The 12,153-nt window shown below is 37.0% G+C and overlaps 1 protein-coding gene across 2 annotated transcripts; it reads left to right on the top strand.

Annotated features, from left to right (window-relative positions):
- Positions 1 to 312: 312 nt before the first annotated feature.
- On the top strand, positions 313 to 11,068 carry NUDT15 (nudix hydrolase 15). 2 transcript variants are annotated; one of them, XM_003764584.4, is made up of 3 exons: positions 313 to 754; positions 4,647 to 4,843; positions 9,981 to 11,068. In XM_003764584.4, the coding sequence occupies exons 1-3, from the start codon at positions 585 to 587 to the stop codon at positions 10,118 to 10,120; spliced, it is 507 nt and encodes a 168-aa protein (XP_003764632.1). In that variant the 5' UTR covers positions 313 to 584; the 3' UTR covers positions 10,121 to 11,068. The 2 variants fall into 2 exon arrangements, with proteins under 2 accessions (XP_003764632.1, XP_031817784.1); XM_031961924.1 differs by lacking the exon at positions 313 to 754 and adding an exon at positions 1,234 to 1,459.
- The last annotated feature ends 1,085 nt before the right edge of the window (positions 11,069 to 12,153 follow it).

Below are 12,153 nucleotides of genomic sequence, written 5' to 3' on the forward strand. Positions count from 1 at the left end.
GCAGACTGAAAAAAGCCACACGGACGTTTGTATTTGCTCCTGGAGTAAGTAAGTAAGTAAGTAAGAAGGAGTGACGTGACGGAAGCTGGACTCGGGAAAATCATTCTGGGGGCTGAAGGGGAAATAGGGAAGAGCCGGGGCCGGCAGACCCAGCCGCAGGCTATCGCAGTAGTGCAGATAGGAAGCGGTGGGGGCCCGCCTTAGGGCGGTGGCGGTGTCAGAGAGGAGGCGCACCCTGGAGACACACAGGACATTAAGTTAGTATAGGCCCGAGCTCAATCTCCAGCACTGCGAGCTGTGTGACTTTGGAAACGTCCCTCAGTCTCCTCTGTAAGGTACTGAAGTATTGCTCACGGTTCTCCCTAAGGACGGTGGGGGAAAGTACAAGATTCAAAGGCCCCACGGTGTCTAGCGCCTCCACGCAGAGTCTGGAGGAAAGAGTATTTATTTTCTTTCTTGAGACCGACTACGGGAGCCCGCGAGATCCAGAATCTACTCGCGCGGAAGACCAGACGGGATACAAGATACGCGATTGGAGCGATCTGAGGAACGTCACTTCCGGAAGTACTAATGGGGCCGCAAACATGGATCCGTCAGTCCGCAAGGATCCGGGTCGAGTGCGGCGGCGGCCCGGGGTTGGGGTCGGGGTGGTGATCACGAGCTCCAGGCACCCACAGTGCGTTCTGCTGGGGAAAAGGAAAGGGTCCCTTGGAGCCGGCACTTTTCAGCTTCCCGGGGGTCATTTGGAATTCGGGTGAGTTGCTTCCGGTGAGCCACTTCCGCTACGCAATTTCCTGTGCGCGTGTCCCCTTGCTCTGACGTCACCTCGCGCTCCTCGGAGTAGGGGCTGGACGGGGATTGGCTGACAACTCAGGAGATTTAAGTTCTGAGAGTTTGAGTGGTTTCGGTTCTCTAACCAACCACCGCTAAATCCCAGTTAAAGAGGGATTTCCCCCATTATCGGAATAATGCAGGTTCCCATTGGGGACGAGTCGTTTCGTATTTCGTTGTTCGGTCGTTTCTGCCGTGACCCTATTGGAGGTTTTCCTGGCAGAAATACTCGCGGAGTTTTCCATTCCCTTCTCCGCCTCACTTTATCCTTGTGACTTACCTAGGGCCTCGTAGTTCGTATGGAAGGACTGATTTGAACTCGGGCCGATTCTGTACTGCGCCCCCTAGCCGCCCCGCGCGTGTGGTGCAAGCTATTTAAACGTTAGAGATTGTCATTATTAACTGTAAAGGGTTCGCACGTTCCTGGCACACGATAAGCACTATTCCGGAGGGTACCAAGCGGTGATTGGCCAGCGTGCCTGCTGGCCTACATGCCTGCCGACGCTTTCTGCCTTTGCTCCCCACCTGTCCCTTAAACGTCCTTTGGATGTCTTCGGATGAGGAAGGACCATTACAGAGTGTTATTTTTCATTGAAACACAAGGAGCACGGGGCTTAGCACACATTAGGTGCTGTATAACTGTTACTAATGATTTAAATGCTGGCGTCTAGTTAGGCCGACTTTCCCCCGTGCCGTTTCCATCTCCAGGGGATTAAGGCAAACAGATGACATGATTTAGCGCAGGTCTCACAGCTAAATCTGGTAATTCAGGTTTCCCCAACTCCAGTCCCACTGTTCTGTCCGCTGAGCCATCTACTTACTGCTAGGGGTGGTACTCTATTCATTTGAATATTACTTATTTAACTGCTTCCCAAGGTTGAAGAAACGGATGGAATAAAGCATTTAAGCCTTAAAACTCACACTTTTAATTGAAAGAGGTAACATGAAAGAAAGGACAGTTGCAGGGTAGATAAACAGGCCTGGAAGTCTCAAGAGCCAAAAGCTCCAAGGTCCTGAGGATTCACGTGGTTAGCTAGCTTTTGCTTGAAAATTTCCAGAGGCAGGCAGGAACCCACCTCCTCCTGAGGCAGCCCATCTCACTCTGGGACAACTGTCATTATTGAGAAGCTTTTCCTTTAGTTAAGCTTACTGTTTCTCGATAGCCTCTGGTAATTGCTTTAATTCTGCTCTCTGAATCCAAACTAGAAGGTTTAAATCACTTCATAATCTGGTCCCCTCCTACCTTTCCATTCTTCTTACACCTTCCTCCCCCACATAATCTTTGATCCAATGATACTGGCCTTCTGACTGTTTCACAAATCAGATATTCTTATTTCTTAGCTCCAGCTGTTCCACATGCCTAGCATGGTCTCCCTCTTGCATTCTAATTACTGACCTGACTGGCATCCTTTAAGTCCCACTTAAAATCCCATTTTCTACAAGAAGCCTTACTCAACAGCTCTCAGGATCTTTCCACCTATCTTGTATATGGCTTGCTTTGCATCTATTTGTATTTATTTGTTTGTATGTTGGCTTCCCCATTAGACTGTTAGTTCCTTAAAGGCCAGGACTGTGATTTGCCTCTTTTTGTATCCCCAGCATTTAGCACAGGACTGGGCATATTATAGGTTCTTATTAAATGTTGATGGAGTGATTACTGAATTTTGGGTTATAGTTTTTTATCAGTAAAATGGAAGGTTTTAATTGGATGTCTTTCAATTTTTTTTCCAATTCTAATGTTCATCTCTGACTAATGAACTAAAATGATTTAATCACACTTAAAAAGAATTACGCCTAATTCAGTATAGGCAATTGAGAATCACTAAATTTAGCTGTCTGGTGGGCAGTTGTAACATTAGAAAGATGAAAAGTGACTTGCTGAATAAATTGTTTCTGAATGTGGACTTCAATGAACATCATAAGATAGATGAGTTAAAAATTTCTTAATTGGACTATTTAAACCAGTTTTAATATGGAAAGCTGTAATAATTTATCATTTCTTCCCCAGAGATTGCTCTAGAAAGTAGAGGAGCTTTAAAGATCTATAACATTAATAGTGAAGATATACCAATATAGACTTTTTTCCCAGAAGCAATATCTTCTTTAATTGTTAGAGACTAGAAAAAAAGATGAATTGTCCTCAAAATTCAAGACATATATATACATATATATGCATGCATTTATGTGTATACACATATATGTATATATACGTATGTACATATGTGTATTGTGGATTTATTCTTGCATATACCAATGTTTAGATACAAACACTTGTATCTAAACATTTACATATAAATATATACATGTACATATGCATACCCACACACATGCTAACATAATGGCCTTTAATCATTTAATGGTCTTTTGAAATTACTACTTGCCTCATCAGATTAATAATGTTTTTGTTTTACCTCATAGTAAAGTCCATTTTAAAAATAGTTATAGGAACAAAAATAAATATAACAGTGTGCCTGTAGATCAAAAAGTGAAGTGAAAAAGATCCTTCCCTAAAAGAGTATATGATCTAGTTAGTTGAGACAATATGTGTGGGTATAGGGATACGTTAAAAAAAAGATAATTTCCAGTAAGAGCTGGTAGGGGCAGGGAGATTAGCAAAGGCTTCATGTGGAAAGGCCTTTTGAGTATCATTTTAAAGGGATGAGAGAATACATTCCAGGCATGGGTGAGAGCTACTGGAGGGTCATTTGTCTGACAAAGGAATAAGCCCAATTTGCCTGGATTGTAGTGTGTGTTAAAGGAAGAAATTTTATTTTAATCCTAGAGGTAATTTGGTAGTCACTGGGGTTTACCGAGTAGAGGTACAACTTTATGAAAGTCACTTTTGGCAGATGGAATGGGAATGGAGAGAGACTTGAGGCAGGGACATCAATTGAATGGAGCAAATGGATGAAAAGTCAATTATTAAGCACTTATATTATATTACTTATTATATACTTATACTTATATTACTTATTATATTATATTATATATAGCTAAGCATTATAGTAAGTGCTAGGTGTACAGAGGGGGGAGAAATGAGATCATTCCTGCTTTCAAAGATTTCACATTAATTGGATGAGACATCAAATTGAAAAAAATTCAGCTACAGGATGAATGGTAATGCCTAAATAGCCCAAGTAGGTGGAGATGATATAGATGGTAGGGCATTAGTTTACAGATAGGAAATTGAAACTCAGAGAAGGATAATAATTGCCCAAGAGAAATACAATTAGTGTCAGGGCTAGCTTTTGAAGCCTGATTTCTGCTTTGTTTGTTTGTTTGTTTTATTACACTTTAGAAAGCTTCTTAAACTGGGGGTCAGGACTCCATATTGGGGTCATGGAATGACTGTAGTGGGTCCTCAAAAATTTATCAACAGTAAAAAGTACTAAATATTGTGCCAAGATTTAATTCTTTATGTAAAAATAAACAAACATCCATCTTATTAGTATGCAAATTTGCTTTTGTTTTTAATAAATGGTAAAATTACATACATACCAAAGAATCATTTTAAAACAAATTTGTCATTTATTATCAGTAAATGTTTGATTTGTATACCTATTTTACATAGCTATATAGCTAGGGTTGTGTAAAAAGTTCTTGGGTGAAAAGGGGCGTGAGTGGAAAAAGTTTAGCAAGCCCTGTTCTAGAATGGCAGGGGAGTGGTAAGTTTCCTGGTGAATGTAACGTTTTAAGACTTTTTTTAACCAATTATAATGATTCTCACTATGCTTTCAAGTTTCTGTTAAAAATTGCTAGTAAAGTATTCTTTAAATTAAAGTGAACACCCTAATGTATTTCCATTGTCTTTCCAGTGAAAGTTGGGAAGAATGTGCTGAGAGGGAAACCTTGGAAGAAACTGCTCTTCACCTGACCAATGTTCGCTTTGCTTCTGTTGTCAATTCTGTCAGTGAGAAAGACGATTACCATTATGTCACTATATTGATGAAAGGAGAGGTAGATATAACTTATGATTCAGAACCAAAGAATGTAGAACCTGAAAAAAATGAAGGTAAGTTGGAATTGTAGTGATCTTTATTCTTTGGGAAAGAATGTGAATCTGTGGGCAGAGTATGGTCCTACTCATTGGATATATTGGGTTATTTTGCTAGATGTTGCCACTGTTTTAGACACTTTGTATAAGCCAGTTATTTAAATCCTGTCTCAGTTACTCCCCTATAAAATAAAAATAATAGTAGCTTCCTCTTGACAGCCGGTTTTGACTAAAATAAGGAGAGCCTCTGCTTATTTGGCACTTTATTGTTCACACAAAGCTGTAATCAGGGCAATAGGTCAGGAATTATGTATCCTCTTCCTCCTCCTAAATAGAACATTGGCCATGTTCTGAACTCTTTTCCACCTTCCTCCTCCTTTTTTAGGAGACAATTGAAGTTAAATGGCTTGCTCAGGAGCACAGCTAATATGTGTAAAGTGTCTGAGATCAAATTTGAACTCGGATCCTCCTAACTTCAGGACTAGTGTTCTATCCACTGTACCATCTAGTTGCTCGCCTGAACTCTTTAAGGAAGACCCTTATGTATAGGTGTTTAACAGACAAGCATCAGCTCCAGCACTGGCTTAGGCAGAATTGTGATTTATTTAAAGTACGAAAGTATACTTTCTAATGCTGCTAAACCATAGTTTAATAATTTTAATTCAAGTATATTTAAATATATTTTTCAATAAAGTTGTATACTTTATTTCAATTCCTTTATTAATCTTAAAGTCAAAGGGGCAGAGAGAATAAAGTTCTAGAGTCCCTCCAATTCTAAGAATGCAAATCCCATTCTTAGAATTAGCAGGATAGTAAACTCTTTATTTCTAATATCTGTGGGAGTAAATGGAAGCTATCAAATAGACCTTTACTCCTAGCCAGTCTCAATTATTGTCATAGCCTTTTAACTAGTCCCGAAGCCTCTAGTCCCTTCCCACTCCCATTCATTCTCCACTCAACTGCCAGGATACTTTTTCTAAATTGAGAATCTAACCATGTTACCCAACACACACACACACTCTTCATGAATTTCCAGTAGTTCTCTATTACTGTCAGGAGAAAATATAAGGTACTCCGTCTCTCATTTAAAGTCCATCACAGCTTGGCCCCTTGCTACCTTCCCAGCCTTTTTTCACTTAAATCTCTTCCACATACTGTACAGTCTGATTTCAGTGTCTCAAGCATTTGCCTTCCCTGTGCCTTTGTCTCATGTCTTAGAATACTCTGCCCCCTCACTGATGCCTCTTAGTCTTCCTGGCTTCTTTAGGGCTCAGCTCAAAACTCACCTTCTACAGGAGGCTTTTCCTAATCTTTATCTGCTATAAATCTTGATATTTACAAGTTATCTCCCCCATTTGAATGTATTCATCTTGAGAGGACAGGGATGGGATTTTTTTTTTTTTTGTATTTCTTTGAATTTCAGTATTTAGCACAGTTTTGGCACATATTAAGAGATTAATAAATTCTTGTTGACTACCTATCAGATGACCAGAGGATACCTTGAATCTTCTCTTTTGTAAAAATGACAGTGCCATCTGGAGGAAGAAAAGCTGTTAGCTCTTGAATTTGACAATTATACTGTAGTGCTTATTCTTACCATATAGGAATGAAAATAAGTTGATGTGATAGTTTTATATAAAAACCTTCCTGTTGCGTGTTTTAAAAAAAGTAATTTGTTAAGCATGAAAGCCATTTTTATATTATTAAACATATATAGTATCTTAAATATTCATATTATTCACAAAATAATCTTCAAAACATAAGTTTTTTCTAATTTTGGAAGAAAGGAACAAAAAGTCTTCAGAAACAGAGCTTCTCTATCCTCTGGAACAACAAAGTCCTTATAGGTAAGCTAACAAGAACTCTAGATCATCCAGAAGTTTAAGTTATATCTTCTAGCAATCAGGTTAGAGGTTGCCAGTAGGTATAAAGTGAGATATTAAATCATTATTCTGGACATCATTACCTTGCCTTTTAACCTCTTTCTCCTAATCTTCTGCCTCCAAAAAAAGAAAAGAAAAAAGTCAAGACGGGAACAATGAAAAAGATTGTATTTGCTAGCCCTGAATTTAAGAATCAACTAAAAATGAGGTTAGTTTTAAGCAGTCACTTCCCTTCATTTAATAGAATTTATAGAACTAAAAGGGAATTCGGTCATTTGCAAAGTTCATAGGATAACCAAAAATCTTTTCTACAATATCTTTCAATAGTAAAAATTTTGAGTAAGGAAGAACTCATAGTTTCCTAAGGTAGTCCCAAAATAAGACAAATACCCTTTACCATTTGACAACCCTTCAGATATTTGAGCAGCTATGATTGTCTCTTTTAAACTTCTCCACTTTAAATATCTCCAGGTCTTCAGCTGGGCACATTCTTCAGTTTTCTTACCAGCCCAATTGCCTTTTCCTAGAAACCCTTCAGATTTTTTGAAAATGTGAAACCTAGACCTGAACATAGTTTTCCAAGTGTAGTTTAATCAGGTCAGAGAGAGTAAAACTATCTTCCCCTTCATTTGGAGACTATGTCCCTTTTAATAAGGCTTAGTGTAGCATTATACATTTTGGCTGCCATTTCAGGTTATTGAAGCATCTTGAGATTTATAGGCTACTACTCCACCTCCCTCAATTCTGCTCCTCCAAATCTTCTCATAGGAATTGTAGTATGGCAACATCTTCCTTATCCTTTATTTGTGAAGTTGATGTTTAGACTCTCAGTACATAACTTTGTCCTATGGCATTCATTTAATTCAATTCACTGCATTGTATAGTCTGTTAACATCCTGGATCCTGTCTTTATCATTTATATTTGACATCCTTGCAAGTTTGTCTCATCTCCATTTTGGCTAATGTGGCATAGGTTTTAATCCAAATCATTGATTTAAAAAAAGTTGAATATTTTGAAACCAACGACAGATCCACTGGATCACTCCACAAAAGTGATTGACCCTATTAATGACTATTCTCAAGTCTGGTCAATTTACTAGTTCTAAATGCTATCTAAATGTACCATCTATGTTCTGTATATTAAAAATGTATGGACATGTATACATATATTGTATTTAACTTATACTTAACATATTTAACATGTATTGGTCAACCTGGCATCTGGGGGGAGGGGGAGGGGAAAAATTGGAACAAAAGGTTTTGTAATTGTCAATGCTGAAAAATTACCCATGCATATATCTTGTAAATAAAAAGCTATAATAAATAAATAAAAATGAAACAGCAGTTCCTACCCTGAAAAAAAAAATGTACCATCATTTAGCTTTCATCCTCCCATCTTGAATATAAGCATAGCTTGAAAGATCATTACATGTTTTCTTGTAACTATGTATACTATTGCCTATGGTTTCCCCCTAATGTACTTGGATTCTATCTCACTAATTGATAGTTTTCATATTTCACCATCTTTTTGAAAATTGAGACAATTTTTAGTCCTTTCTTTAGCCCTTTGGAACCTCTTTCATTCTCTAAGATCTTCTAGAGATTGTCGACAGTCACTCTGCAGATGCCAATTCTCTCAGTATTTTGGTGTGTAATTTGTCTAGATCTGGTGACTTGAAATCGAGATCAGTTGTCATCATGTCATTTACCCTAAGCAGAAGTCCTCCCACTTCTTTGATTTTTACCTTGCCTAGAGCACAGCGTGGAGGGTTGCAGACACAGAAAGCTTTGTTGATGCTTAGCATTCATTGCCAGTGTAAGCCATTTTCACAGTAGAATTCTTAGTAATTTATGCTATCTTTTTGTATTCATTCTCATTAATTTATTCTTAGATACATCTTCTGTTCTTCTCTTTCTAAAAAAATCTGACATTGGCCTCTTTAGACAGCTCTTTTTTTCTTCCTCCTTATCATAATGTCTTCTTGGGTTTCCACAACCTCAATCTTAAAAATGTTCCACCAATCTTGGACTGATTTCTACCTGTACAATAATGAGCTATTAAGCTTTACCTTTCTATGAACCCTTTTATATCTACTCTCTCAAAATATAGATTATACTTGGATTTCCAATTTACTTTTCTCAGAAACTCTGGGAAGTCATTTGTAACTAGGATCCTACTGTTTGTACTCTGGCAGACCAGTTCCAAATTGGACAGAATCAGAGCAGTACAAAAGTTCCCCTTAACACTTCTTCCACCTTTGAAAGAATAAAATGTTAAGACAAGTTACAAATGTTTTAACTGAACTGCTTTTGGCAGAGCTCTAGAAAAAGGGGAGTTTCACCTATTGAAATATCACTTACAGGACACCTCCGTGCTAAGTTTGTGATGGTTTTCTAAACTTGTCATCTCATTTCTTCTATCCTGGTGATCTGTATTATCATTGTAACTCTACTACCATATTACTGTCTCTCCTCTTGATTTTCAACTACCATTTTCCTCCATTTGCTTAAATTTCCTCACAGGAGTACATATATTGTTAGTACACAATATCACTCTATCTCTTCCTTTTTAAAATTATTTTCTGCTTTATTAGTATATGCCATTTAGAGTCAAATTCTAATCATGATTCCCATTCGACCAAATCTTGCCTGAACTAAGTTTTAAAAATGTTTTCTTATATACAAAATGATGTTGTACTATTCGTACTATTCATTTGTGATGGATCATTTAGTTGTTTTCAAGAAATCATTTCAGCTCAATAGGGAAATGAATCATCAGATTATATTGAGAACAATAGATTAAAACCACAAAAATAATAAAAATTGTTTTCTATAATTATAGAATTTTAGATCTGGAAAGAACTTTTAAGATCATTCACTTCAATTCCCTAAATTAATTTATGAGGAAAGAAATTGAGGCTTTAATGAAAGTGAAGATCTAGATCCTAAAAATAAAAACCAAAACTTTCTGAATTTTGCATGGTCATTATCTGAATATTGTAAAATATTAAGTAATCGCATTCTACTTTTTATAATAAGATGGCCCCAGTAAACTAAAAGAAATCACATTGTTCCAACCAATTTGTTTTTAAAATTATTTAAGATATTCATGTAAATCAGACATTTTCTTTGTTCCTTGAAATTAAATTATGATTGTTACCATTTCATTTTATTTAGGCATTTTTGAGTTTTCCTTCTAAAAATATATAAACTTACTCCTAAAAACATATTTTTTCTCCCAACTAATTTTATTTTTTTTTTTTGTTTTCCAGGTTGGGAATGGGTTCCATGGGATGATTTCCCTCCACTAGACCAGCTTTTCTGGGCTTTGCGCTGTTTAAAGGAACAAGGCTACAATCCTTTTAAGGAAGAATTGAATCATCTAGTAGGCTACAGAGGAAAGCATCAATAGAATGCTTGCACATCAATTAAGTTGTTGTAGGTTGTACAAAAAACTTCCCATGTTCTAGAAAACAGTAGAGCTTCCACAATAAAAGTTAAGGTTATTTATTCTGGTAGCAAAGTAAGCAAGGGAGGCTATATGAAAGTAAACTTGGCCTCAGAGCAGGGAAGACTTGGGCTCAACCATTTTCAAGGTAGTAGCTATTTGCTACTTTGTGAGTATAAACCTTACTTTAGAAATAGAGAATCAAACTCCTATGAGGGAGCTATTCCACATCCTTTTCCCACAGCTATGCAGTCAGGATCTTCTCTGTTACTGTAGTTTTAGAGAACTGCCTAAAGCTATGAGAAATCAGGAACTATTTGTTAGAAATTGTACTTGAATCCAGGTCTCAATCTGTAAAATGAGAGGATTCAATTAAATAAACGTATCATCCATTCCTGCTTTGGGTCTATGGTTCTGTGATCTTATTCTTGGAAAACAGCTACTCCACTAAGTAGTATACAGAGAACTCCTTTCTGTGGATATTGCTTCTGCAGTTTTAAAACAGCAACAGGGTTTTGTGATTGTGAGAATAGCAGTTCCTACATGAGACAGGTTATGAACCATAGATAAAAATGGACCTTGTTTTCCAAATGAGCTTTGAGTCTTTAACTAGAGATGAACCAGCAAAAAACCAATGATCTTGGATTTTTCTGTTCTTTTTAGTTTATGAAAAAATAGCATTTTAAAAAATGATTGCACATGAAACTGAAAACCTGTTTTATGCAATTTGCCATTCCTTTTAAATATGTAATATAAAATTACTATGTAAATTTCTTTTCCTTCCCAACCTAGAGTATATAAAATCATTCCACACAAACTTCTTATCAGTTCTTTGGATGCAAATAGCATCTTCCTTTATATGTCCTCTGCAGGATTATAAAGAAGGGAAAGGGACCTGTATGTGCACGAATGTTTGTGGCAGCCCTTTTTGTAGTGGCTAGAAACTGGAAACTGAATGGATGCCCATCAGTTGGAGAATGGCTGAATAAATTGTGGTATATGAATATTATGGAATATTACTGTTCTATAAGAAATGACCAACAGGATGATTTCAGAAAGGCCTGGAGAGACTTACACGAACTGATGCTGAGTGAAATGAGCAGGACCAGGAGATCATTATATACTTCAACAACAATACTATATGATGACCAGTTCTGATGGACCTGGCCATCCTCAGCAACGAGATCAACCAAATCATTTCCAATGGAGCAGTAATGAACTGAACCAGCTATGCCCAGAGAAAGAACTCTGGGAGATGACTAAAAACCATTACATTGAATTCCCAATCCCTCTATTTATGCCCACCTGCATTTTGGATTTCCTTCACAAGCTAATTGTACAATATTTCAAAGTCTGATTCTTTTTGTACAGCAAAATAACGTTTTGGTCATGTATACTTATTATCTAATTTATATTTTAATGTATTTAGCATCTACTAGTCATCCTGCCATCTAAGGGAGGGGGTGGGAGGGTAAGAGGTGAAAAATTGGAACAAGAGGTTTAGCAATTGTTAATGCTGTAAAGTTACCCATGCATATAACCTGTAAATAAAAGGCTATTAAATAAAAATACATATATATGTCCTCTGCAGTTGAGGTATTTATAATAGTCAAAATTACTTAAACTTCTTAAAACAATATTACTATACAGTGTTCTCTTAGTCCTGCTCACTTCTCTTCATTACTTCATTTAAGTATCTATATTTTTCTATCATTAAGCTCATTGCTTCTTATAGCATAGTAGTATTTAATTATGATTATATGCCATAGTTTATTCATCCATTTCCCAACTGACAGGCATCCCTGAAATTTCCAGTTCTTTGCTATCACAAAGAGAGCTACTGTAAATACTTTGGGATAGGCTCTTTTCCTTTAATTCTAATAAACTTTGGAAATCGACTCAGTAGTTATATTGCTGGGTCAAAGGATATATGCAGTTTAATAACACACTGAGCATAATTCCAGGTAGCTTGCTTTCTAAAGTGGTTGGGTCAGTTA

The sequence above is a fragment of the Sarcophilus harrisii genome, chromosome 3 (assembly GCF_902635505.1).
Source record: "Sarcophilus harrisii chromosome 3, mSarHar1.11, whole genome shotgun sequence".
NCBI lineage: Eukaryota > Metazoa > Chordata > Mammalia > Dasyuromorphia > Dasyuridae > Sarcophilus > Sarcophilus harrisii.